Raw genomic sequence first — 27,935 nt, forward strand, 5'->3', positions numbered from 1 at the left:
ATTCTTACACATTAAATAGATATCACCTTTTTAATTTAAGGTGTAATGGAGAGGCTGGAGGGAACTGCCTGAAAATGTAGAGCTGTGTTCCAGTAGCCATGTTTCTTGAAGATGATTGAATAATGATACAGCTGTCACAATGTGACTGTGTGATTGTGAAAACCTTGTGTCTGATGCTCTTTTTATTTACCTTGTCAACAAACGAGTAGAACATACGGAATAAAAATAAATAATAGGGGGAACAAATGTTAAAATAAATTTAGTTTGAAATGCTAGTGATCAATGAAAGGGAGGGTTAAGGGGTATGGTATGTATAATTTTTTTTTTCTGTTTTCGTTTTATTTCTTTTTCTGAATAGATGCAAATGTTCCAAGAAATGATTGTGATGATGAATATGCAACTATATGATGATATTGTGAATTACGGATTATATATGTAGAACAGAATGATCAAAATAGGAATGTTTGCATTTGTTTGGTGTTTTTTGGTATTTAAAAAAATAAAATGAAAAAATAAAATTCTTTTCACCCTTTTGGTCAGGAAGGTATTGTCGACCCCATAGTGCCAGGCCAGGCTCATCCCTTGGAGTCATATCCCACATTGCCAGGGAAACTTTAACCCCTGGATATCATGTCCCACCTAATGGGGGGGGGGGAGGGTGATGGTTTTCCTTACAGAGTTGGGCTTAGAGAGAGAGAGAGGCCACATCTGAGCAACAAAAAAGGTCCTCAGAAAGTAACTCTTAAGCATAACTATAGGTAGTATACGCTTCTCTACTACATAAATAAACTTCACAAGAGCAAGCCTCAAGATCGTGGGCTTGGCCTATTGACTTGGGAGTCCCTAATGTTTGAAACAGTATCAAGGGTTTCCCTCGTGGTAAAGCTTCATAGTTTCAAATTTCCTCAAGGGACTTTGCCAATACTTTTTAATTATCTGCTCAACATACTCTGGGATCTATCTGGGCATTACATAAGCTATGCAGAAGTACAAGCCCTCATTCCCATTCTGGGCTCCACGGGTTATTTAAATGACCTATTCAGACAGGTTGAGTTAGATTATGTGCTACAAAAAAAATTAGGTTGTGGGTAAAACAAAACTCTCCTCCTTTGGTCTCATACAGTAGATGAAGTTCTAACATACAGATAGTGTCCTCCTTACCCCTGTACCATCCTAGAAATGTAACGTAAAGATACACCCTCAAAAACATGAAAACACACATGCACTTGGTTGCTCATTGCAGCACTGTTTATAATTACAAAATACTGGAAGCAACCTAAATGCCTATACAGAGAAGAGTGGTTGAATAAATCGGGATACATCCACACATCTCTGTGAACTACTGTGGAATGAATATCTGAATATAAATCTAAGTGAGAAAAGCAACGTACAAAAGAGCAGCTATTAGTATGTTATCTTGGTGCAGGAAAGAAGGGGATTAAGAAAATAAGCATTTGCCTCTTCATTTTAGTCAAGGAAACCTTGGGAGGGCAAAACCAGAGACTACTGAGATTGGTTACTATTCCAGTTTCCTACAGCTGCTGGAATGTAATATGCCAGAAATAGATTGGCTTTTATAAAGGGGGTTTATGATGTTACAAGGCCATGAAAATTCTAGGCCATGAAAATGTCCAAATGAAGGCCCCAACAAGAGAATACCTTCTTGGAGGAAAGACAGCCAGTCTCTAAAACACCTCTGTCCGCTGGGAAGGCATGTGGCTGGCATTGGCGGCTGGTCCTGGCTCCCGGTTCGTTGCTTGCAGCTTCTGATTTCAGTACTTTTCACTCTACGTGTCTGTGGGCCCTCACTTAGCTTCTTCGGGACAGACTCTGGATTTCACCTCTTTAGCTTAGCTTCTCCAAACATCTGAATCTAGGCATCTGCTCTTGGGGTGGGATGTGAGCCCTTCCTCTATGAGCTCCTTCAAGGATTCCAGTCAACTCATTCAGACCCACCTTGAATGGGTGGGGTCACAACTCCATGGAAATACTCTAATCGAAAGGTCCCACCCACAATTGGGTGTATCATATCTCCGTAGAAACAATCTCATCAGAAGAGCCCATCCTAAATGATGGGTCTGGCCCCCACAGATTGAATTAGGATTAAAAGAGCAATGCTTTTCTAGGGTACCTAACAGTTTCAAACCAGCACAGTTACCAAAAGAGAGTGGGCAGTAATTGGATGGAGAGCATAGAGGGGTGGGGGAAAAAGACACTTTTCTGAAGATATCTTTTTGTACTGACTTGACTTTTGGAACCAGTTTTTTTCCCCCATATATTTGAAAAAAGTAAAAAATCAAAGATGGAGGGAAAATCCTAAAATTTAACATGAACAAGAAACAGATGAACCAAAATGTATTTTAAATGTATAATACAGAAACTCTCAAGAGTGAGAAAAAATAAAACCAGCTGACCCAAGCAACTTTTTAAGACATTTTTAAAAATTGTATAACATATATACAAAGCAAGAAAGAAAAAAGCAATAATTTTCAAAGCACACTTCAGCAAGTAGTTACAGAACAGATCCCAGAGTTTGTCATGGGCTATGATTCTATCATTTCAGATTTTTCCTTCTACCTGATCCAAAACACTGGAGGTTAGAAGGAATATTAATATAGTGATTCAGCAGCCATACTCATTTGTTAAATCCCATTTTCTCGGTTGTCCTCCTCCTTCCCCTTTAATCCTTCCTTCAATCTATAGGGATCTTTGGGCAATGCCTATTCTTTTTCAAGTTGAGAAGGGATGTCGACTCTAAAGGATAGGGGGATGTGATTAATTGATAATTTTGGAGAGGCTGTTCCCTCTGGGATTCAGGATTTATCTGACCTAGAAACCCTCTGGGAATTACATGTTCCAGGAAGGCAAACCTAGTGCATGAAGCCTTTAAAGAGTCTCAGTTTGAGCCCTAGGTGTTCTTAAGAGTCAACAGGAGTGATGCTGATTGGTGTTTAGCAAACCATGGCAATTAGCACTGTCTAAGCGAAGCCTGCCTAAGAGCAGCCTCCAGAACAGCGTCTTGATTTCATCTGATCCCCCATTTGGTCAGGAAGACATTGTTGAACCCATGGTGCCAGGGCCAGACTCATCCCCGGGAGTCCTGATCCAAACTGTCAGGGAGATTTTAACCCCTGAATGACTAGTACCATATAGGGGAGAAGGCAATGATTTTCCTTGCAGAGTTGGGCTTAGAGAGAGAGAGGCCAAATATGAGCAACAAAGAGGCTTCCTGGAAGCATCTGTTAGGCCTAGTTACCGGTAGTCTTAGCTTCTATTCTACAGAAATAAGTTTCATAAAGGCAAGTCTCAAAATCCAGGGCTTGGTCTATTTTCTTGTGTGTCCCCAGTGGTTGAGAGGGTACCCAGGTGTGCTGGTTTGAAAGGGTGTGTGGACCCTAGAAAAGCCATGTTTTAATCAAAATCCCATTTCATAAAGGTAGAATAATCCCTATTCAATACTGTATGTTTGAAACTGTAATCAGATCATTTCCCTGGAGATGTGATTTAGTAAAGAGTGGTTGTTAAACTGGATTAGGTGATGACATGTCTCCACCCATTTGGGTGGGTCTTGATAAGTTTCTGGAGTCCTAAAAAAGAGAAAACATTTTGGAGAATGAAGGAGATTAGGAGAGAGCAGAGAAAGCTGCAGCACCATGAAGTGGAGAGTCCACCAGCCAGCGACCTTTGGAGATGAAGAAGGAAAATGCCTCCTGGGGAGCTTCATGAAACAGGAAGCCAGGAGGGAAAGCTAGCAGGTGATGCCGTGTTCACCATGTGCCCTTCCACTTGAGAGAGAAACCCTGAACGTCATCGGCCTTCTTGAACCAGGGTATCTTTCCTTGGATACCTTTGATTGGACATTTCTATTGACTTGTTCTAACTGGGACATTTTCTCGGCCTTAGAACTGTAAACTAGCAACTTATTAAATTCCCCTTTTTAAAAGCCATTCCGTTTCTGGTATATTGCATTCCGGCAGCTAGCAAACTAGAACACCAGGGTTTCCCAGATGAGAGAGTTAAATACTTCTATCTATCTATCAATCTATCTATCTATATATATAGAAAAGTTTAATAGTTTCTATCTATCTATCTATATATATACAATGAAAAATATTTATATATATTAAAAAATTTGTTTAAAAAATTTATATATATTTTTCTCCTTCAGATCTTCAAGGGACTCTACCGATATTTTAAAAATTATTAGCCCACCATAGAGAAATAGCCTGGCCTACACCAAGCCATAGAGACTTATAAGGCCTCGTTCCCGTTCTGGACTCCAGGAGACTGGGCTATCTAAACAAGCTACCCAGAGAGGCTGAGTCACACAGAAAATCCAGCTTCTAGATAAAACAAACTTCTCTACCTCTGATCTCACGCAGCAGCTGCTGTCTAGAGCGCATACACTGTCATCTTCCACCCTGCATTCTAACTTACTTTAGACCCAGTCAGTCTGACTTCGTTTTAAACTCGAACTGAGGCCTGATTTCTTTCTCAGTTACTCCAACTGCTATTATATATAGCCATGCTCACTCTCAGGGCTGCAGCACTGCCTCCGGGACCCAGGTGTCACAGAGCTACTCAAAGTTTCAGGGAAGTACCTGCTGGTACACACAGAGCTCCGTGTCTCATAATCCAGCAATCGGTTTACACCTTCAGACTGAATGTGGTCACCACAAGGGCCCACAATCCAGGCTCTCAGTTTTTATAAGTGTTTTCTGAGAAAACCCTTAGCATGCTTGTTCTTTCGTTTCTGGACATTCTGCACAGTCCAGGGTCCCCCAGGTTTATTCGGTTCATTGTGTGCCCTTCAACATCCCTCCTTTTTGTAGCTCCACCAAATTCCATCATATAAATTTATCACTGTGCACCATTGTACTTTTCAGTCATTGTATCCTTTGGCTCCCTCCAGCTATAAGGCATCATGGATAATGTCTAAAATAAATAATCCATGTCTTACAGTATCTTCATTTGGTTGTACAATCAGCAGCAGCAACATTTTTTATATAAAATATAATTTTATTAATTTCTCATAAAAATAAATTTTGGAGAAACTACTTGAGAAAATTATTTCTGAATTTGTTATTTTGAAAAATTTCAAACCTTCAGAGAAGTTTTAAGAATAGTATAACAAACACCTATACACACTTCAGCTATATTCACCAATTGTTAATATTTTACTACATTTGCATTCTCTTTCTCACACATACACAGACAAGCACACATTTTTCTGAACCATTCGAAAGCTGGTTGCAGATACGACACTTTTACTTCTAATTACTTCAGCCTGTCTCCTAAGTACAAGGACATTCCCCTATAGAACCACAATTCAATTATCAAACCTAGGAACCAAGTAATTTTTTAATACAGTATTTAGACTTTATGCCCTCAGGCTAAATACAAAAAGAACTCTGAACAGATGATGCATTATAATTGGCAGGCAACTTTTTCTGGCAGGAGTAGGGATAAGCACTTCTTTTTGTATATTTTAGGATTAAGCAAATAACTTTGCATATCCTGGAAAAGCAAAGCAAGGACTCTCACAGTTGGAAAAAGGAGTTAACATGGAGAGGGGAAAGGACAAAAGGGATCCTGCAGTACTGGACAGCATGAACTAACGGATAAAGTTTATCCATTTCCCAAGCTCTGTCCTCAAAGACGGCCCAGAAGCAATGACACCCTAGTAACAGTTAAGCGCACAGAGTAGGCAGATCTTGGTTTCTAAATAAATTCTCCTCTGAACACTGCTTTTAACTACAAAGGGTAAATTAGTAAATTTTTTTTTCTTTGTACACTGTATGGTGGGGGTCACATTTTACTCTTTTTCCATGTAGGTATCCCCTTATTGCAGCACCATTTTTTTGATTTTTGGTTTTTTGCTTGGTTTTTGTTTGTTCGTCATTTTTGGGAAGTGCATGGGCAGGGAATCGAACCCGGGTCTCCGGTATGGCAGGTGGGGATGTTACCACTGAACTACCCTTGTACCCCCTAAACTAGCGATTTTACAGCTAGAAACCTGGTTGTCCCTCTGTCAACCTAATGAGCAAAATCAGCGTTGGCAGTAAGGGGCAGCAATGGGCAGCACCAGCCTCCTGACATCATGTGCTGTGAAGAACCAACATCGCTTGTGTGGGATTCCTGCCACAAATGCATAACCTGGATCATGATGAAACCTCAGACCAACCCAAACGGAGGGACAGGCTACCAGATAAACGGCCTGCACCCTCCAACAACGTCAACATGATAAATTAAAACGAGGAGTCAGAATTACTCAAGGTTGTACTGGTCTAGGGAATCTAACTGAATTCCATCCAGGCACCACCCTGGACTTCCTTTTGCTATAAAGGGCTTTTTGTTACCAGAACTGTTGACATCTCCATAAGGTCTGGAGATTTGATAATAGCACTGTTTCAATGTACTTTCATAATTTTGATTACTGGATTGTGGATATTAACTGTTCTCCCCAGGGGAAACGGGGTATAGGAGACAGGATTAATATAAGACTTGTGGAACTACTTGGGAGTAGATGGCATTAGTGTGGTGGTGGCAGTAAACTGCTTTATGTTATCTGATTTATGTAAGACAGTTTAGGAGGAAGAGAATGTTTGTTTACCCCAAATGGTTATTTTAAGTACGAAGGAAGAACACTGAAAGATAAGAACTTTGTTCCCTGGGGAAATGCATGCATGCCTATTGTCATCCTGTGGTATATAACCAGGATCTGGTTAAGAATAAAATTGCATTTATCCACTGTTGGTGGGAATGTCAAATGGTGCAACCACTGTGGAAAGCAGTTTGGCGGTTCCTCAAAAAGCTGAATATAGAATTGACATACGACCCAGCAATACCATTGCTAGGTATCTACTCAAAGAACTTAAGGGCAAAGACACAAATGGACATTTGCACACCAATGTTTGTAGCAGCGTTATTTACAATTGCAAAGAGATGGAAACAGCCAAAATCTCCATCAACAGAAGAGTGGCTAAACAAACTGTGGTATATACATATGATGGAATATTATGCAGCTTTAAGACAGAATAAACTTATGAAGCATGTAATAACATGGATGGACCTAGAGAACATTATGCTGAGTGAGTCTAGCCAAAAACTAAAGGACAAATACTGTATGGTCCCACTGATGTGAACCGACATTCGAGAATAAACTTGGAATATGTCATTGGTAACAGAGACCAGCAGGAGTTAGAAACAGGGTAAGATAATGGGTAATTGGAGCGGAAGGGATACAGACTGTGCAACAGGACTAAATACAAAAACTCAAAAATGGACAGCACAATACTACCTAATTGTAATGTAATTATGTTAAAACACTGAATGAAGCTGCATCTGAGCTATAGTTTTTTTTTTGTTGTTTGTTTGTGTTTTTTGTTTTTTTCCTTTTTTATATATTTTTTATTTTTATTATTATTTTTATTTTTTCTCTATATTATCATTCTATATCTTTTTCTGTTGTTTTGCTAGTTCTTTTCCTAAATCGATGCAAATGTACTAAGAAATGATGATCATACATCTATGTGATGATATTAAGAATTACTGATTGCATATGTAGAATGGAATGATTTCTAAATGTTGTTAGTTAATTTTTGTAATTAATAAAAAAACTTCATTAATAAAAAATAAAATAAAATTGTCTGAAGTCTGTCTGAAGTAAACTCAAGCTTCAGACCCCCTGAGCCCGTCTGTGTCTTTCTTTCTCTCCTTCTTCCTTTCTTTCTTTCTCATCATTCCTTAATATCCTTCGAGCTCCGTTTCTACAGGAAGCAACAACGGCGAGCAACACCCACCGCATAGGGTTGTCCTGAGCATTAAACGAGCTGATTCAAGCACAGAACTCAGCCCCAAACATTCAATAAATAGAGGGAAGACTCTCACGGGACGCTGGGTGTCAGGGAAGGGTTTCACTGGGAAGGTGGTTGGGGAGACCCAGGGCCTGGGCCCCACCTCCGTTCCGAAGGGGAGTTAGGCACTAGCTGCCTACATGACGCCCCCCTCAAGGAGGAAAGACGGTACAGATGGCATCACACGCCGCTTACCTTGTGAGGGCACTGAAACTCCTCTTCCCCAGCACGGTAATAACACATCTCCACACCCCTGTGCCAGGACACCTGCTGAAGCTCTGCTCCTACACCCCACGGAATGTCTCTGTCCTAAACCCTCACAAGCTATCCTTTGCACCCCTCAACCTCCCCGCAGGACACCGCCGTCAAGAAGAATCTTCTGCTAAGAAGTCATGTCTAAACCCCGTGCCCGGTGTGCTCTTTCGGGTTGAGAATGTGCCCACCCCGGCTCCTCAGGAGTTGGGTTGGAATACTTCTTTTTAAAACCCCCCCACCCTCCAGCCTCCAGCCTCCACCTCAGGAACGCCAAACAGCTCAGGCCCAGGAAGACAAAAGCTTTCCATAGCCATAGTTTCCCTGAGGAGCGTCCAGCTCAGGGACGCACTGGCCAAAGGCCACGGCTCAAAGAGGTAGGATTCAGGGCAATTCCCTGCAAACTGAAGCCACAGCTCCCATGCAAAGTCAAGATCCCCAGTGCCGAGGCCGGCGACGAGCGTGTCCTGTGAGCAAGGATGTTCTCAAAACCTGCGTGTGGGATGGCGACCGTAGGCCCTAGGAAGGGGGTGAGGACACTGGAGAGAACCAGGATAGCCACAGGCGGTGGAGCCAGATTTAAACTTTGGCCCGTCTGAAAAGCCCAATTTCTTATATCTCTGCTCCAAGAGACTGGCTGCTTCTTGGGATCAGAAAAATGGATTTAATTTTTTAAGGGGGAGGGGTGATCATAACTTTTTCTTTTCCTGTCACATCTCCGTGTGTATACATTTACGTCTAACACGTTCCAAGTTAAGTAAGAGAAAACTGCATCTCTGCCAGGTCGCCTTACTAGGGGATAACCGAAAACTATCTCCGGGGGCAAGCTGCCACCTTTCCGCGCGGTCTGCACGAGTGAAGCCTGCGACCACCACCAGCATAGCTCGGCCTGTGTCTGGGCCAGGGGGGCCCATCGTCCGGGGTCCGGGACGGCTTTCCCCGGAACCAAGGCTGGGAGCCGCATGGACGCCAGCGCGCCCCTCGAGCCCGCACTCACATGGCAGGAGCTTTGTTGCGGGGCTTGAGCCATCGCCTCCCAAAATGGGGAGACAAGATGGCGCCCGCACCCCTGACCGACGCTACATACGGGTTCTTCGCCATGCAAGAACTACAACTTCCAGAATGCTCTGCGGCGGAAGGCGGGCGGCCGAGGAGCGCTAGAGCGACGGTCGAGGTGGCGCTCAGCTGTGGGTCGTTCTCCCCAGCAGAAAGCCTCCGGAATACGTTACTCGCTCCGGCCGCTCCCCCCACCTTCCTTGTATTGGCCGACGGGACCCGCAGTTCTCGGTGACTCGCAGCCACGAGTCACCACTTTCGGGCCTTAAGAAACCACACTTCCCGGTGTGACTTTGGCGCCTGCGCAAAAGTGTGCAGGGCATACTACGATTCCCGGCGGGCCCTGCGACGCGCGCGGCTGCGTGCTGACGCGCTTAGTCAGGCGTGCTGACGTGCAGCGCGGCCCAGGCGGGGAGCGAGTGGCGCAGTCGGAGCCTGCTGCGGCCCCTGAGGAAGCAGAGAGGCGTCGGCGTCGGCTGAGGCGGGCGGATCGGCGGGTGTAGGCTGCGGCTCCAGGCCCCGAGGGACTCGAGAGCTCAGACAGCGGCAGTACCTCTCCCCCTCGGAGGCGGCGGGCGGAGGAGGCGGCGGCGGCGGGTGAGAGGGTGAGGGAGCGCGCGGACCGGGTGGGGGAGGGGCAGCCGCACGGCGGCCCCGGCGCGAGGCCAAAGCGCGGGGAGAACGGCCTAGGCCGTTTCGCGCACGCGCGTTGGATGCTCCTAGCTCGCGCGGACGCCCTCGCTTGCCTGCTTCCCCTCCCCCTCCCTCGGTTCTCGTAGCTCAAGGGCTTCTCTCCCTTCCCCCATGGCAACGGCGCGCGCCGCCGGCCGCATTCGGGCTCGCGCGCGCCCCGTCTTCTCGCCGCCCCCGGTCCTGGGGCCGCCGCTGTTCATTTCGGCCTTTTTTGGGGGGTGGGGTGGGGTGGGGGGCGGCCGGGAGCCTTCTCCCGGGCCTTCTCTCCGGCGATCTCTCCGGCACTGGGCTTCCCCGTCCCTCTCGGGGGCCTGTTGGCAAACCCGGAGGCTTCGTTGGTCCGGCTCCTCCCAGACTGCGGGGCGCCGCGCAGCCCCCTCCCCCATCCCTCAAGGCCGAAAATAGGCGTGCGCGGCCCAGCTAGTTCAGGGAATGCCTAGTACTAGATGCCCCCGAGATTTAGGCATCTTGAAGTCGTTTTATTAGAGGATTGAGGGTGGGACCTTTAAAAAAAATTCCTGCGTATTCAGCCTAGGTATGTAAGGTATTATGTGTGCTCTTTTTTTCATATTTTCATTATCTGCCCCCAAATCGTTAAACCTAAGGAGACTGTTGGAGCCCTTCGTTGGAAATAAAACTCCAGACCTAGAGACTTGGCTTCCTGTTTCAAGCGCTCTTTGGGCCGCAATTTTTTTGAGCCCTGGTTTCCACATGGCGTCTCTGAGATGTCCTTTAGATACAAAAAAATTCAGAAGAAATCTATTTTGGGGTCTTCCGTGTTAGTTGTGTGGGTTTAGGTCTCTTCCTGAGATCACAGTTTACTTTTCTGAGTTCCATAGTGTTTATTCACCTATTACAACGTCCCAGCCCCGGTCTTGCCATGTTACCTATGTGTCCCTGTACACCTTCCCTCCTTGTGGTGCTATTTCATTTTTTGATTTTTAAATTTCGATATTCCCGTCTATCTCCTGATTTGGGATCCTGATGATTTTCCCATAGAAGAATGTCTCTTTTGCCTTCCTTTGCAGTTTGATTTAACTTTCTATTTTTACATCGGATCATCTGTGCATGCCCACAGTCTTTGGACCCCGGTTTAAAATTCCTGTTTTATGAAGTTCCTTCTCCTGCTTGGTCCCTTCTTTTAGTGTTTTGAGAACCTCCTTGGTTGCCCTGGTGTTTTTGTTTGTTTTTTTCTCTTTTGTTTCGTTTGATTTGATCGTGTCCTAAAAGTTCTCCAATTCATTGTGACTAAATACCCTTTGCTTGGCAGCTACTAGTTTTTTCTCCCTGGGGAGTGGGAGGATTTTTGTGTGAGGTGGTGTGGAAGTGCGGGTGAATGGTTAAGTAAGCTGAAGAATGGTCAGAAGCATTGTGTGGGGGAAGTGGAAAGTTAGGTGGGGTGTAGAGAGGCAAAGAGGGCTTTAGAGTGGGGAGGATTGGTATTGGAAAAAAACGAAAGTGACAGTGGGAGGGTACAGTAATAGCTGATTTCTTGGGCTATAAGGAAGTTTTTTCATTTTCTTGGGCCTTTCCACTTGCCTTTTCTAGATTTGGCCTCATTTGCCACTCCCTTACCTTTGAAAAAAGTTATTTTTTGAAAGGCGTTATACCTATCTTTTTCTGCTTTTAATTCTGTCTTAGGTTTTCTGCTGGGGTTGGGCAGGGAACCGGCCTTAGTTTTATGGGGTAAATTGTTGTGAAACTGAGCTATCCATTCTGTTCGTTCAGAATCGTTCCATGCTTTTTTTTTCTTTTTCCCCTAGTATATCTGTTTGTATGATGCTCCTTTCCTTTTATCTGATTATTTCTGTATTCTTTTCTTTAGCCGTTCCTTGGGTCTTTTTCTCATACGCTCATGCTCTGTGAAATTGTCTTGGAGAGGATGAGTGGGAGAAAGGAATGGAGTGTGTGGAGTCACAAAATCTAACTGGAAAAACTGGGACTCGATGGTTCTTCAGGGTCTTGTTAGTGGTGGGACAAGTTGAAAGAATAGAACGTGGTGGGAGGCATGGGATTAACATGACAGGGAGAAGACAGGGCTAGGAGAGAAAACTAGAAAGTGAGATACAGGGGTTTGGTAGGGAAAACCAAGGACAGGTTGACTAATGAAAGTGAGGTATAGAGAGGGAAGGTCTTTTGAGTAAGCTTATGAGGCAAGGAGTATAGTGAAAGGTATGGGATGAATTAGAACAGAGAAGGCTGATTTGATGAATTTAAGTAGAGCTCTGAGTTGAAAACTAATATTTAACAGGAGTTAGCATTGAAGGAACAGCATGCTGATCGTGGGAATTCCTCTTGGGAAAAATATTGAAGGAATGAAATATTCAGATAGTTTTTAGGAGCTGTGAATGTTTGGAACCAAGGAAAAGTAGCCGTTTACTAGGAGGTGAACGAAGTATAAGGGGTTTAGCCAAGGTTTATGTAAGTTTCTGAGGTACATGTTGGATTTTAGTCTGGGTGTGAGGCTTCACAGGAAACTTGATTTCTTTTAACCAATTAGTCCACTAGTTTAGATATCTAGGGGCATTTTAGTCCATTTTGTGTTCATACGGGTTGGCCTGGACTCTTGGAAGAGTTTTGGAGCTTGGACCACAGGCCTTTGGGTGCCTCAGATCTCTCTGGTGTTCATTGTGCCCCATTTGAGGCTTCAGTCAGTTACTGGCTAGGAAGTCCAGTAGTTGGAGAAGGCACTATTTGTGCTTATTGGGGCCAAAGGAGGTTAAAGGGACAGTGTGGAGAGGTTTGAGAGAAATTGCATCCTTGTTTGCCTCAGTTGGAAAACAAAATCTAAGAAGAAATAATTGAGAGTTTTGTGCAGGAGTACTGGGAGAAAGGCTTTAAAAGTAGGGCTGTGATTTGATGGACAGGAAGAAGTGTGGGGAGGATGAAGGGGCATATTAGGAGACCAGAGGATGATGAATCAGTGTACAGCTGAAGGAGGTTTAGTGTGGAGGTGAATGTTGAAATAGAGATGGAGGAGGAGAGCAGGGACTTGGGTGGTGGTAAGTGGTTAGTTTGGGGCCAGGGGCCTGACCCGTGTCTACCCGCTCCCCCCCAGGAGCGGTGGTGCCCCCCGGGCACGGGGCCATGTACAACGGGATCGGGCTGCCGACGCCCCGGGGCAGCGGCACCAACGGCTACGTCCAGCGCAACCTGTCCCTGGTGCGGGGCCGCCGGGGTGAGCGGCCTGACTACAAGGGAGAGGAGGAACTGCGGCGCCTGGAGGCTGCCCTGGTGAAGCGGCCTAATCCTGACATCCTGGACCACGAGCGCAAGCGGCGCGTGGAGCTGCGATGCCTCGAGCTGGAGGAGATGATGGAAGAGCAGGGGTGAGGGGAGGGCTGTGGGAGAGCCAAGCATCGAGTGAGTGCAGAGCTGGGGAAGTTAGGTGGAATTTGGGGAGCTTAGAACTGGTTGAAAGAGGACTGACTAGGAGTCGTCATAGGGGAGGAGGTGAATAAGCTGGAGAATTGGAAAGGATCTAAGGGACAGATCAAAGTGGGAGATGAGGACACTGTTTGGGACACAGACGGGAGCCTGAGCGAGTCTTTGGATTATTTAGATGGAGTCGCACGGGTAAAGGGGAGAGTTGAGGAACAAAAATGTGTTTTGAGGGAAAGTAGGAAAGCAGAGACAAGGCAGGTGAAGAGCTAGGTAAACTGACAGGCGTTGTCCTTGGTAGAGAAGAGGAAGGTAATTGGTTTAGGGATTGAAGTGAAGCCTTGGTAAGCAGCACAGGCAGGAAACCAGGAATTGGAAGAATGCTTGAATAAGGAGGGATCATGGGCTGGGTAGGGAGGTGAAATTTTCTGAAACAGGAGCACATTCAGGCAGAAAACCTTTTAGAGCAGTGGTTTTCAAACTTCAGCAGAGGCAAAAGCACCTTACTTTGGAATAAATAAAAGTAGACCTGTTCTGGTTGAAGTTGTGGAAGAGCACCTGGAACTCTGCCTATTTAGTTTTCCTTTCTTTGCCCCTGAAGTGTATGGAGCATGTTTAAAATCCACTGTTCTAGAGGGTGTAGTAAGTTGAGGAAGGAAAAGGGATTCAGAAAGGATGGTAAAGGAGAGGGCCCTTTGGGTGATAGTGAGTGGAAAGTTCTATGTGTGCGTGAAGTGGGAAGGAGCCCTGTTGGGAAGGAGGGAAATGTAAACCTGGGACCAGGGAAGTGGGCTAGTCAAGCTCTAACCCTGCAGGGGTTTGTTCTCTAGGTACGAGGAACAGCAAATTCAGGAAAAAGTGGCGACCTTTCGGCTCATGTTGCTGGAGAAGGATGTGAACCCTGGGGGCAAGGAGGATACCCCAGGGCAGAGGCCAGCGTGAGTGTTGTGCTCTTCCTTGATTTCCTCTGGACTCTGTACTGCTGCTTCTGCTGTCCTCCCTTCTTACCTGGAACTTCCTTCCTGCTTTGGTTATCTGCTTTCCAGTATCCTTTTGGCTCTTGCCTGTAGTTTTTGTTTTGAATCTTTATTTTGTCCTTGACCTCTGCCCTTTGCCCATCTCTGTGTCCTTCAAAGCTTTGCTCTTTTTTCTATAGAGTGACTGAGACTCATCAGTTGGCAGAGTTGAATGAAAAGAAGAATGAGCGACTCCGTGCTGCCTTTGGCATCAGTGACTCCTATGTGGATGGTAGCTCTTTTGATCCTCAGCGCCGTGCTCGAGAGGCTAAACAACCAGCTCCTGAGCCTCCCAAACCATACAGGTATATGAGACCAAGAAACCAGAGTTTCTCTTTGTGTCAGCTTTCTCTTCTTGATTCTAAGTATCCTGCCCTGGTTTTTGTGGCATATTTCTCTTCAAGCCCAGAATTTTTGTTTTTTGATGTTGAAAAGTCTAGGATAATTTTTCCTAGCTTCCATCTCTGCTTTTTTCCCCCCTCAGTCTAGTCCGGGAGTCCAGCAGTTCTCGCTCACCAACCCCGAAGCAAAAGAAGAAGAAAAAGAAGAAAGATAGAGGGCGGTAAGACAGTTGAAAAGTTACTCTTGTAGTAGAGGAGAAATCATGTAGTTCTTGAATTCTCTGTCTCCCCCTTTCTCTCTCTTCTTTCCTCCTTTCCTTCCTGGAAAGAATTCTTATTTCTAGGAAGCAGGAGACAGTGAATTGTCAGGAAAGTCAGGGAGTTAACACTGAGGTCTCAGTTGTGGGATTAAATGTTGAGCTTTTTCAGTGGGGGAAGAGTTGAGTCTGCATCTCTGCCATTTTGGAACTGGCTGGCTGCATTTTGTGTATCTCTGGGGTTTTTTTTGTTTGTTTTTCATTCCTGTTTTGAGATTTGTTGATTTAAGGAGATGTTCATGCTTCTTGGTAAAGAAATCGTTTTTGGATTTAGGTCTGGGGTACTGGTGGTGTTGGGGTTGTCTGAGTTATTTAAAAACCTTTTCTGGGGTGGGTTGTAAGTGGGGAGAGCCAGGAAAGAACATATACAGAATGACTTTGCTTCTAATACTGTCTTTAGCAGGTCAGAGAGTAGCTCTCCTCGACGGGAGAGGAAGAAGAGCTCAAAGAAGAAGAAGCATAGGTATGAAGTAGGAATACTTGGAGTCACTGGAGACAGCTTGAGGAGCATGGACTTAGGTATCACACAATTTATGTTTTTTCTTCTCTTTTTCCAAAAGGTCAGAATCTGAGTCCAAGAAACGGAAGCATAGGTAAGAGATTTTTGGTATTTAAGGAACACCCCAGGGCAGGGCGTGGTACATGGGGGTGGTGATTCCATTGTTTGATGTTTTTTTTATCTCTTTACCTGGCTTCTGGAAATCTATTTTTTATTTTTCCTTTAGAGTAAAGCTTAATTTCTTGATCTCCCTGCTGTCAACTCCATAGGTCTTTCTGTTACACTTTGGTTTTATCCCTTTTTCCCCCTATAAATAACCTGCTTTTATTTCCCAGGTCTCCCACTCCTAAGAGCAAACGTAAATCTAAGGACAAGAAGAGGAAGCGGTGAGTCAGCTTGCGAATTTCATGGGGGTATGCTCAGTATGTAGGTGGGTGCTACATTACAGGGAGAGGGGAAAATCCTGTGTCTCTGGATGGTGAAAGGTTGAGGAATGGGTGAGGACAATCTGTTGTAGGTGTGCTAGCACCCTGAGCTGTGGTGGTGGTCTGTTTCAGGTCTCGAAGTACAACACCAGCCCCCAAGAGCCGCCGAGCCCACCGTTCAACTTCTGCTGATTCTGCTTCCTCCTCTGATACTTCCCGTAGTCGGTAAGGGGTAGTCCAGGAGGAAGGGAGGGAGAGGGACTTATGGGTTAATCAACTTAATATTTATTGAGCGCCCACGGTGTGCTAGGCGCTGCACAGACCATTCGGAAGACACGGTCCCTGCCCTCTAGGAGCTGACAGGCTAAAGCAACGGGATGGACAGACATATACATTTCCCCTTCTCTTTTTTTTTTTGGTTGTTTTGTTTTGTTTTATTTATTTATTGTTTTGTTCTGATGTATATGGACTGCCAGAATAGGGGGGGTGGTGGTTTGTTCGTGGTGTCTGGGGGAGAAAGGAATCCTTACCCTGGCTTCTTTAATCGGGGAAGGCTCCCTGAAGGAGGTGGGCTCAGAGGTGAGTTGTGAATGAGCGGGTAGGGATTGGGCTGGGTGGAGGGTTTTGGGAGGCTTGGGGGTGGGGGGATAAAAGGGTAGAGGGAAGAACGTCTTTTGGGTTTGTGTTGGGAAGAGAAGGACCACAGTAGGCTGGACTTGAAGTTCATTATGAATGATTTGAATGTTGTGACTGAGAAGGATTTTTGAAAGAGGGTTTAACAGGCAAGAAGGGTGGATGGGGGCTTGGGGAGGGGGTTTTCTGTCCTCCCTTAAGCTGATTTCCCTTCTTCTACTCCTCAATTACCTCCTTCAGATCACGAAGTGCTGCAGCTAAAACTCGAACAACTGCCTTGACTGGGCGAAGTCCTTCCCCTCCTTCAGGACGTCGAGGGGAAGGAGATGCCCCTTCCAGGGAATCAGGTACTACCAACACAGGACGGCCTAGCAGCCCAGAATCCTCTATAAGGCAGCCTGGCAGCCCTTGTGAAGACAAAGACAAGGACAGGACAGAGGTATGTTTCTGAGTTAAAGTATGTTCATTGGGTTGCAAGGAAATGAATTTAAGGATATGAGCGTGAGAAGGGAGGAAAGAGATTGATGATAACTTATTAAAAGAAACAAATTTAGTTCTCTTTTTTCTCCTAGTAACCTAGAGAGATCTGTTCTGTAAATCCTTTAGAATTGTGGCTTTTAACGTCACTGAATATTAATAGGTTACATATCACTATTTTTTGAGCACGTGTATATAATGTAGAATTGAAACGAGAGTTTTCTTTACGTTTAGCCAATTTGTGATGCTTCTCTTGTTTATTTCATTAAATGCTGTTTGTTGCTCATGAAAATTTTTTTTAGCCCACTGGTTGCTGTCTGAACCTGAAAACTATTCTGGAATGGTCTTTTCAGTAGTTTTTGTCCTTCATACTGTTGTATTTTGAACTCTTTGTGTCAGCTTTCTTGCTTCACCTGTAACAGTGTATTTTGGTTGCTCTTTGCTGAATTCTTGCTCTTCCCATCAATTTGTCAGGGCGTTTCCAGGTCATTCCTTTCTGTGCTACAGGTTGAATCACCCTTCAAACTATCTCTGTTTTCTCCTGCTTTTGACTCATATTTAAGGCTTTTTAATTTGTTTTTTTTTTCCTTTTTTTCCTGTGCTATAGATAGCCTTTCCTGTCTATTTTGTTATTGTTTAAACAAATGATGTTTTCAAACCCTTTGAGAATGACCGGTAAGAGGTCATTCTCGGTCTTGGTTCCCTCAGTAAGATGCTACCCACTTTGAGAAATTATGCTTATTTTTCCATTTACAAACAGATTTTTCTTTTGTTGGTATAGCATTTTATAATGTTGTTTGTTGTAAAATGTGCATTTATTTATTTGGCTTTTGGTTTTTCATTACAAATACCTTGAGGACACAGACTGTCCATATCTTCGTGTTTTCCCCACTGCACTTTATATTACAAGAGCCCTGTTTATTAGGAATACAACTGCCTGTGGTGAGGAAAAGAAGCACTGGGGCACTGGTTGTATAGAAGGAAACTTACGCTGAAAGTGGGGGTGAGATCTTATGGGTGTTGAGAAGTTCTGGTGCTGATTTATCCCTATCCCTGCTCTCTTTTCCACTCTTAGAAATCTGCAGCTCGGCCTAGTCCCTCCCCGGAGAGGAGCAGCACAGGCCCAGAACTACCTGCTCCCACTCCGCTCCTTGCTGAGCAACGTGGCGGCTCCCCACAACCCCTGGCAACAACCCCCTTAAGTCAGGAGCCAGTGAACCCCCCATCTGAGGCCTCCCCAACCCGAGGCCGTTCACCACCTAAGTCTCCTGAGAAACCGCCCCAGTCGTCTTCCTCAGAGAGCTGTCCGCCATCCCCTCAGCCTACCAAAATTTCTCGCCATGCCAGCTCTTCCCCTGAAAGTCCTAAACCTGCACCAGCTCCTGGGTCCCGCCGAGAGATTTCTTCTTCTCCTACATCCAAGAGTCGGTCTCATGGCCGAGCAAAGCGAGATAAATCACAGTCTCATACTCCTTCCCGTAGGATGGGGAGGTCCCGTAGTCCTGTTACCACTAAGAGAGGGCGATCCCGGTCTCGGACCCCTACCAAGAGAGGTCATTCTCGGTCTCGGTCCCCTCAGTGGCGTAGGTCTCGGTCTGCACAGAGGTGGGGACGATCTAGAAGCCCTCAGCGACGTGGCCGCTCTAGATCCCCTCAGCGACCAGGCTGGTCCAGAAGCAGAAATACCCAGAGAAGAGGCAGGTCTAGGTCAGCACGGCGAGGCAGGTCACATTCTAGATCCCCTGTCACTAGGGGCCGATCGCGTTCTAGAACACCAGCCCGGAGGGGTAGGTCCCGCTCCAGAACACCAGCTAGACGGAGATCTCGCTCCAGAACACCCGCCAGACGGAGGTCCCGTTCTAGGACACCAGCCCGGAGGGGCAGGTCTCGTTCTAGAACACCTGCTAGACGTAGGTCTAGAACCCGATCTCCAGTACGACGGAGGTCTCGTAGTAGATCACCAGCTAGGAGAAGTGGCAGGTCACGCTCTAGAACTCCAGCAAGACGTGGCAGGTCACGATCTAGAACCCCAGCTAGACGCAGTGGCAGATCACGTTCCAGGACACCAGCCAGAAGGGGGAGATCTCGGTCTAGGACACCAGCCAGGAGAGGAAGGTCTCGGTCTAGGACACCAGCCAGGAGAGGGAGATCCCGTAGTAGAAGTTTGGTTAGACGAGGTAGATCTCACTCTAGAACACCACAAAGAAGAGGCAGGTCTGGTTCATCATCAGAGCGAAAGAACAAATCCAGAACGTCTCAGCGAAGGAGCAGGTCCAACTCAAGCCCAGAAGTGAAAAAATCACACGTTTCTTCAAGGCGTAGCAGGTCTCTTTCTTCACCAAGATCCAAAGCAAAGTCTCGCTTGTCATTGAGGCGAAGCCTATCAGGCTCCTCCCCAGGCCCTAAACAGAAGTCTCTGTCACCACCCAGACGCAGTCGCTCTGGATCATCTCAACCTAAAGCCAAATCCAGAACACCAACAAGACTAAGTTGCTTGGATTCTCCACCTCCTAAGCAGAAATCTAAAACACCATCAAGGCAAAGTCCTTCCAGTTTATCTCCTCGCCCTAAAGTGAAACCTGGAACACCACCAAGGCAGGGGTCCATGACAACTTCCCAGGTAAATGAACAACCTGTGACACCACAGAGACGGAGCCAATCTGGGTCATCTCCCAGTCCCATTGTGAAATCGACACCACCAAGGCCTAGCCCTTCTGGATCATCACCTGAGCCTGAGGTGAAATCTAGTACACCCCCAAGACGTAGCCGATCTGGGTCGTCTTCACCCCAACCCAAAGTGAAGACGGTCACTTCACCTAGACGAAGCCGTTCTGGCTCATCCTCTCCAAGTCCTAGTAGGGTGACTTGTAGATCATCTCCAAGACAAAGTGGATTGGAGTCTCCCCACTCCAAAGTAGAATCTAGATTGTTGCCAAGATACAGCCGTTCTAGGTCCTCCTCGCCAGATACCAAAGTGAAACCTGGAACACCACTTAGACAAAGTCACTCAGGGTCTACTTCACCATGTCCCAAAGTAAAGCCCCAAACTCAACCAGGGCAAAGTCTTTCTGAGTCAAAGTCACCATGTTCTCAAGAGAAGTCTAAAGACTTGCCAGTGCAGAATTGCTCTGAATCCACTCTGTGTCCAGGGGTGAAATCCAGTACACCACCAGAAGAGAGCTACTTAGGCTCATCTTTGCAACAAAAAGGACAATCTCATATTTCATCAGACCAGAGGTCTGATGCTTCAAGTCCGGAAATGAGACAGAGTTGTTCTGAATCACCATCTCTGCAAAACAGATCTCAGACACCTCCTAAGGGTAGCCAGTCCAGGTCCTCATCTCCAATCACTGATTTGGCACCCAGACAAAATAGAAGCGAACCATCCGCAAGTCCTAGGCTGATAGCGGGTCTGTCTCCTGAGCAGAGTAGGTGTCACTCCAGCTCCTCCCCATATCCTGAAATGGACTCTCATTCTCTTCGGCAAAGTGTGTTGGAGTCATCTCCAGGATTAAAAGAGAAAATGAGCTTAACCTCTCGGGAGGATGTTCCTGCATCATCTCCCATACCAAGAGGCAAATTTAGTCCTCCAGGGCAGGATAGTCCTCCAGTATTTAAAGCCATGCTTAGAGCCCCATCAAGGGAAAGAAGTGGCTCTGGATCCTCTCCAGATACGAAAGATCAGAATAGTGCATTAGCTAAGTCAACCCAAGATGAAGAATTGATGGAGGTGGTAGAGAAATCTGAGCAACCTTCAAGCCAGGTTCTACCCTGTTTATCTCCAGAACTTAAAGAAATGGCTGGAAGGAACTTGGTATCAACTCCCGAATTAGAAGAAAGGTCTGCTGTGCCTGTAACTCTCGACCAAAAGCATTCACAGGCGTTTTTGGAGGCAGAAATACCTCCAGGGGTCTCAGCTTGGAGTGGGCCATGTTTATCTCCAGAACATAAAGAACTGTCTAACTCCCCTCCCAGAGAGAATAGCTTTGGATCACCTTTAGAATTTAGAAACTCAGGACCTGTTACAGAAGTGACTACTGGGTTTTCTCCGGAGGTTAAAGATGAATTGAATGGGCCTTTTCTTAATCAGCTGGAGGCAGACACAACCCTAGATGTAAAAGAGCAATCAAGATCCTCCAGACGAAGCAGTTCTGAGTTATCCCCAGATGCAGTGGAAAAGGCAGGAATGTCGTCAAATCAGAGCATCTCTTCGCCTGTTCTTGATGCTGTACCAAGAACACCTTCGAGGGAAAGAAGTAGTTCTGCATCTTCTCCTGAACTGAAAGATGGTTTACCCAGAACCCCATCAAGGAGAAGCAGGTCTGAGTCTTCTCCAGGCCTTAGAGATGGGTCTAGGACTCCCTCAAGGCACAGCCTGTGTGGGTCCTCTCCTGGAGTGAAAGATATACCCAGAACCCCATCCAGGGGAAGAAGTGAATGTGATTCTTCTCCAGAACCAAAAGCTTTGCCTCAGACTCCTAGGCCAAGGAGCCGTTCTCTGTCATCTCCAGAGCTCAACAAGTGTCTTAGCCCCCAGAGAGAAAGAAGCGGGTCAGAATCATCAGTTGAACAAAAGACAGTGGCTAGGACTCCCCTTGGACAGAGAAGTCGTTCTGGGTCATTTCAAGAACTTGATGGGAAACCCAGTGCATCCCCTCAGGAAAGAAGTGAAACAGACTCTTCTCCAGATTCTAAAGTCAAGATACGAACCCCACTTCGGCAGAGGAGTTGCTCTGGATCATCTCCAGAGGTTGACAGCAAATCTCGGCCTTCCCCTCGACGCAGTCGGTCTGGCTCATCCCCTGAAGTTAAAGATAAGCCAAGAGTGGCACCCAGAACAGAGAGTGGTTCTGATTCTTCACCTGAGCCCAAAGCTCCTGCTCCTCGCGTTCTTCCTAGAAGAAGCAGATCAGGTTCTTCAAGCAAAGGGAGAGGCCCTTCCCCTGAAGGAAGCAGCAGTTCTGAGTCCTCTCCAGAACACCCACCCAAATCCAGAGCTGCACGAAGAAGCTCCAGGTCATCACCAGAACCCAAGACTCGCACTCCACCTCGCCGTCGCAGCTCTCGATCATCTCCTGAGCTGACTAGGAAGGCCAGACCTTCCCGCAGAAGCCGCTCTGCTTCCTCCTCACCAGAGACCCGCTCTAGAACTCCCCCCAGACGCCGAAGAAGTCCCTCAGTGTCTTCTCCAGAGCCAGCAGGAAAGTCGAGATCCTCACGCCGCCGGCGTTCAGTTTCATCTCCACGGACCAAGACAACTTCAAGGAGAGGCCGTTCTCCTTCACCAAAGCCTCGTGGAATCCAGAGGTCCCGTTCCCGCTCAAGGAGGGAGAAAACCAGAACAACTCGACGTCGAGACCGATCTGGATCGTCTCAGTCAACCTCTCGGAGGAGACAGCGCAGCCGATCGAGGTCTCGGGTTACTCGTCGACGAAGAGGAGGTTCTGGGTACCACTCAAGATCACCTGTCCGGCAGGAAAGTTCCCGAACATCCTCTAGACGTCGCAGAGGCCGCTCTCGAACACCGCCAGCCAGCCGGAAACGTTCCCGTTCCCGTACATCTCCTGCGCCATGGAAACGCTCCAGATCTCGAGCATCTCCGGCCACTCACCGACGATCCAGGTCCAGAACACCTCTGGTTAGCCGACGTAGGTCCAGGTCTCGAACTTCACCAGTCAGCCGTAGGCGGTCAAGGTCCAGGACATCGATGACTCGACGACGCTCACGATCTCGGGCATCCCCAGTGAGTCGAAGGCGATCCAGGTCCAGAACGCCACCTGTGACCCGCCGTCGTTCAAGGTCCAGGACGCCAGCAACGCGCCGGCGCTCCCGTTCTAGAACCCCACCAGTGACCCGTAGGAGGTCCAGGTCCAGGACTCCGCCAGTGACCAGGCGGCGATCTCGAAGCAGAACCTCACCTGTTACACGCAGAAGATCAAGATCCAGAACGTCCCCAGTTACCCGGAGACGGTCTCGCTCTCGCACATCTCCAATAACTCGAAGGAGGTCCCGTTCTCGAACCTCTCCAGTGACACGCCGCAGATCAAGGTCTCGAACGTCTCCAGCAATTCGCCGCCGTTCTAGGTCCCGGACACCGTTATTGCCACGCAAACGTTCTCGAAGTCGTTCGCCACTTGTTATCCGCCGCCGTTCTAGGTCCCGTACTCCACGGGCAACTCGGAGCAAGCGGTCCTTAACAAGGTCGCCTCCAGCTATCCGGAGGCGTTCTGCATCTGGAAGTAGCTCTGATCGTTCACGTTCTGCTACTCCTCCAGCAACGAGAAACCATTCTGGTTCTCGGACACCTCCGATGGCACTCAGTAGCTCTAGAATGAGCTGCTTCAGTCGTCCTAGCATGTCGCCAACTCCTCTCGATCGCTGTAGATCACCTGGAATGCTCGAACCCCTTGGCAGCTCTAGAACGCCAATGTCTGTCCTGCAGCAAGCTAGTGGCTCCATGATGGATGGTCCCCGTATTCCTGATCACCCAAGAACATCATCTGTACCAGAAAACCATGCTCAGTCTAGAATTGCACTTGCCCTGACAGCCATCAGTCTTGGCACTGCCCGGCCACCTCCGTCCATGTCTGCTGCTGGCCTGGCTGCAAGGATGTCCCAGGTTCCAGCTCCGGTGCCTCTCATGAGTCTCAGAACAGCTCCAGCTGCCAGCCTTGCCAGCAGAATTCCTGCAGCTTCTGCAGCAGCCATGAACCTGGCCAGTGCCAGGACACCTGCCATCCCCACAGCAGTGAACCTAGCAGACTCGCGAACCCCAGCCGCAGCTGCTGCAGCCATGAACTTGGCCAGCCCCAGAACAGCCGTGGCACCCACAGCTGTGAACCTAGCTGACCCTCGCACTTCCACAGCCCCTGCTGTGAATCTAGCAGGAGCCAGAACCCCTGCTGCTCTAGCAGCTATGAGTTTAACAGGCTCTGGCACGCCTCCGGCTGCTGCAAACTACCCCTCAAGCTCCAGAACACCCCAAGCTCCAGCACCTGCCAACCTGGTGGGTCCTAGGTCCACACATGCTGCAGCTCCTGTGAATATTGCCAGCTCAAGAACCCCTCCAGCCTTGGCCGCTGCAAGCCTCACCAGTGCTAGAATGGCTCCAGCATTGTCTGGTGCAAATCTCACCAGCCCCAGGGTGCCCCTCTCTGCCTATGAGCGTGTTAGCGGCAGAACCTCACCACCTCTTCTTGACCGAGCCAGGTCCAGAACCCCACCATCAGCCCCAAGCCAGTCCAGAATGGCCTCTGAGCGAGCTCACTCTCCTGCCTCTAGAATGATCCAGGCTTCCTCTCAGTCTGTTCATCCTCCAGCTCAGGATCGGTCTAGGTCTCCTGTGCCTCCTTCCTTTTCAGACCAATCCCGTTCTTTGCCTGCCCAGGCCTCCTCTGTAGCAGGATCTCAGTCCCTAAGCTCTGGGACAGTGGCCAAGACCACGTCCTCTGGTGATCACAGTGGCATGCTCTCTGGCCCTGCCCCTGGGGTGTTCCATTCTGAGGATGGGGACCCACCTGTCTCTACTGGGGCCCAGCAACCACCTGCATTGTCCAAGGAGCGGCGTAGTTCCTCCTCCTCCTCCTCGTCCTCTAGCTCCTCTTCATCATCATCATCATCGTCGTCTTCCTCCTCTTCCTCTGGCTCCAGTTCTAGCGATTCGGAGGGCTCTAGCCTTCCCACTCAACCTGAGGTGGCACTGAAGAGGTGAGGAACTTAACTTCTAGAAAGTCTGCTAGGGGAAGCTTTGGGCAAGGGTGGTGGGGTGGGGAGGGAGGGACCCTGTCCCAGAGGCTCTTGGATCTTTGAGAAGGTTTGGGGAACCTTGACCCTTAAGCTGGGGGTAGAAGAGAATGCATGGGTGGGGACTGGGGGATGGGGTGGGACAGATAAAAGTCTCCAAAGGTTCATTCTCTAGAGGATAATGATAAGTTTTCCATCTCTACAGAGGACAGAACTAGAGGAAATGGACTTAATTTTACAGCAGGAGGGATGGCAGTTAGACCTCAAGAGGAACTCCCTGGGCTGGAAGGATCTTCAGAGGTCATCCCATCCCTCTCCCTGCCTCCAGGCAGGACGGCCCCTCCCCCAGCCAAGCCTGCACACAGAGGGTCCTTCCCAAGCTGAGGCTCTCCTGAGGACGGAGACCACCCAGCCTTCCACACCTGAGTCCAGGGGCCTTATTCCTCAGTTAGGAAAATTCTTGAGGTTTAACCTTGATCCCTCGTGCCGTGGGCCCTGACCTGTTGCTTGTATTAGCAGAGGTTGGCTCAGCTCCCGCCACTGCTCTGCAGGATGCACCCGTTGGCACCCTGGCTTGGAGTGCTCCCAGGGTGACTCAGGCACCCCTCCCCGCTGGTGGTCCTCCAGGCCAAGGAAGGTAGGGTTGGGACTGGGGCAGCTTGTCTCCTTTGACGTGACTTTTCTCCCACAGGGTCCCCAGCCCCGCCCCAGCCCCAAAGGAGGCTGTGCGAGAGGGCCGTCCCCTGGAGCCGACCCCAGCCAAACGGAAGAGGCGCTCTAGTAGTTCCAGTTCCAGCTCCTCCTCTTCATCTTCATCGTCGTCGTCCTCTTCCTCTTCCTCCTCCTCTTCTTCTTCCTCCTCCTCCTCCTCTTCGTCTTCCTCCTCCTCCTCCTCTTCTTCCCCCTCCCCTGCTAAGCCTGGCCCTCAGGCCTTGCCCATACCTGCAAGCCCCAAGAAGCCACCCCCTGGCGAGAGGAGGTGAGTGCTCCTTGCCTGTGATAGAGGGGTGGGGGTGACTTAGCCACAGAAAGGACCCCGGGCTGTGAGATCCCTGTAGGGGTATCTCACCTGGACGCTGGTGCCTGGTTGTCTGGGAGGAGTCGGGCACTCTCCCCACCTGGTCTGCTGTGCTCAGCTCTGGCAAAGGGCTGCACTGTTTTCTTTGGTGCTCAGGCCAGCAACCTGGGCATCCTAGATTCCTTCCTTCTCCCCCCACGTGCAGTCTGGTCCCAGGGATTCTAGCTTTTAACCTCCCCATTGCTACAGCTGACCTCCGGTGGCCCCCGTCATCATCTCCCCGACTCTGTCCACAGCCTCCTCCCTGTCTCCCTGCTTCCACGCCATTCTCTTCCACACGTAGCCAGAGGGATCTTTCTAAACGCACATCTGGCTACTTCCCTCCACTCCACAAATCCTTCCGGGACGCCCTGTGGCCTGCAGGATAAGGCCCCACCTCTGCGGGAATGGCGTGTGAGGCTCTTCACCAACTGGCCTTGCCTGCCCTTGTGTTCTCCTCTCCTGCCCGCCCCCACACACGCCCTGTGCTCCAGCCACACCCAACGCCTTGCAGTCTAAGGAAACCGCCCCCATGCCTTTGGACATGCTGTTCCTTCTGCCTGGAATTCCCTTGTCTGCCTGGTGAACTCCTCGTTCTGCAAGACTCCGCTCAAACAGCACCTTCAAGAAGACTACCCTAACCCACCCTGCCCCCTGGCCCATCCTGGGTCCCCCAGACCCATGTCCTCTGTCCCTGCGGGGGCTGCTTCCCCACGGTGCAGGGAGTGCCGCACTTGTTGGCCTGCCTTCACCCCAAGCCCCAGCTCCTCCAGGCAGGGCCCATTCTTGTCTTTCACCCTCCCCCCCGCTGCACCCTGTGTCCCGACCACCTGTGGGGGACACGGTGGATGGTGTGCGGGCAGATGGGTGAGCAAGCGGATAAAGGTGGGTCTGAGGCTGGCCCTGTGTGGTACGAGGTGTGGTGGTCAGGACCTGGGGGGTGGTCCTGAGTGCTGGCTGGTGGGTTTGGAAGGGTGTGGCGCTATGGGCACCTGCTCTGCTCCCCCAGGTCTCGCAGTCCCCGCAAGCCAATAGACTCTCTCCGGGACTCCCGCTCCCTCAGCTATTCCCCCGTGGAACGTCGCCGTCCTTCACCACAGCCCTCACCTCGGGACCAGCAGAGGTAAGGTCTGGGCATGTTGAAGGTTTGGGGGCTCAAAGGGACCACAGATGGATGTCGTTCTGTGGTCTCATGCCTGCTGTCTATTGTAGCAGTGGTGAACGGGGTTCTCGGAGAGGCCAGCGTGGAGATAGCCGCTCCCCGAGCCACAAGCGCCGGAAGGAGACACCCAGTCCACGCCCAGCACGCCACCGCTCCTCCAGGTGTGTGTGCCTTGTGACCCTCCAGAAAGGCTGAGAGACTCTTCTCTCCTGAGAGCCAGTACTTGGGGTGTCCCCCCCAATCTGGGACTGTGGTTCAAGCTGAGACCTTAAGAGTTGGGGTAGGGTCTCTGCATGGTAGGGTCTCTGCATTTATCACTTGTCTTCTTTGTTGCAGGTCTCCATAAATCTTTTCTGGGGGATTACACCACCTGCCATGGTCTGGAGCCCCAGGGAGTGCCCCCCCCTTTCCCCAACAGAGCCGTAGGAGGGGGTCCTGTCTGGTCCCTCCCCCCCCCCATTTGAACCCTGGCAGCGTGTGGGGGAGGGCTCCTTTTCCCTTCCTTGTTTTTTGTTTTGTTTTCTTCTTTGTTCCTGTGAAATGTTAATCTTTGTGAGTTTTTCTGATTCACGTGTTTTGGGGAGTTTGGGGTGGGAGGAATGAGTTGGAATTGGGGGAGGGGAGGCTAGATTGAGACACCCCTGGCTGGAGTCAGGAAGGCCTGGGAGGCACTGCCCTCCCTTTTACCCAGGTCCCTTGAGAGGTAATGGTTTGGGACTTGGGATTCTATGTGAAGGGGTCTTGGAGGGGGCAGGAATTGAAATTATTTGGCCCCTACTGCCCCCTAGTGAGGTTGTGGCCCCTCCCCCCAACTTTTCTTCACATTTCTTAAAGGCATTTTGGTTTTTTAAAATCTGTACAGCAAGAGCAACTTTTTCTGTCAAATAAAGTGAGAAATGCAGGAATTGGGTCTGACGGTTGTTTTTCTTAGGTGTGGGGAGAGGGTGAGGGCAGCAAATGCAAGAGCAGCCACCCTCCACCACCCTGAGAAACTGGGTCTCATGGGGCTGCTCTTGGGGAGACTGGG

General features: G+C 48.7%; 1 protein-coding gene across 12 annotated transcripts; it reads left to right on the forward strand.

Moving 5' to 3' along the window:
• Positions 1-9,553: 9,553 nt before the first annotated feature.
• SRRM2 (serine/arginine repetitive matrix 2) lies at positions 9,554-27,813 on the forward strand. Of its 12 annotated transcripts, none has more exons than XM_077142074.1 (15): positions 9,557-9,761; positions 12,916-13,186; positions 14,069-14,176; positions 14,395-14,559; positions 14,739-14,816; positions 15,313-15,375; positions 15,473-15,505; positions 15,747-15,797; positions 15,969-16,061; positions 16,710-16,908; positions 18,022-24,653; positions 25,381-25,668; positions 26,756-26,869; positions 26,959-27,069; positions 27,245-27,813. In XM_077142074.1, exons 2-15 carry the CDS (start codon positions 12,945-12,947, stop codon positions 27,252-27,254), a joined length of 8,187 nt encoding a protein of 2,728 aa, XP_076998189.1. In that variant the 5' UTR covers positions 9,557-9,761; positions 12,916-12,944; the 3' UTR covers positions 27,255-27,813. The 12 variants fall into 12 exon arrangements, 9 of the variants coding, with proteins under 9 accessions (XP_076998189.1, XP_076998190.1, XP_076998186.1 ...); XM_077142075.1 differs by having other exon boundaries at positions 26,962-27,069; XR_013168132.1 differs by lacking the exons at positions 26,959-27,069; positions 27,245-27,813 and adding an exon at positions 26,004-26,631.
• The last annotated feature ends 122 nt before the right edge of the window (positions 27,814-27,935 follow it).

The sequence above is a fragment of the Tamandua tetradactyla genome, chromosome 23, assembly GCF_023851605.1.
Source record: "Tamandua tetradactyla isolate mTamTet1 chromosome 23, mTamTet1.pri, whole genome shotgun sequence".
Lineage (NCBI taxonomy): Eukaryota > Metazoa > Chordata > Mammalia > Pilosa > Myrmecophagidae > Tamandua > Tamandua tetradactyla.

Coding starts and splice junctions, on each gene's coding strand:
- SRRM2 (XM_077142071.1), top strand. CDS start 12,945: ATGTACAACGGGATCGGGCTGCCGACGCCCCGGGGCAGCGGCACCAAC. Junction 14,817..15,312: donor AAGAAGAAAGATAGAGGGCG/GTAAGACAGTTG, acceptor TACTGTCTTTAG/CAGGTCAGAGAGTAGCTCTC. Junction 15,798..15,968: donor AAGGACAAGAAGAGGAAGCG/GTGAGTCAGCTT, acceptor GGTCTGTTTCAG/GTCTCGAAGTACAACACCAG.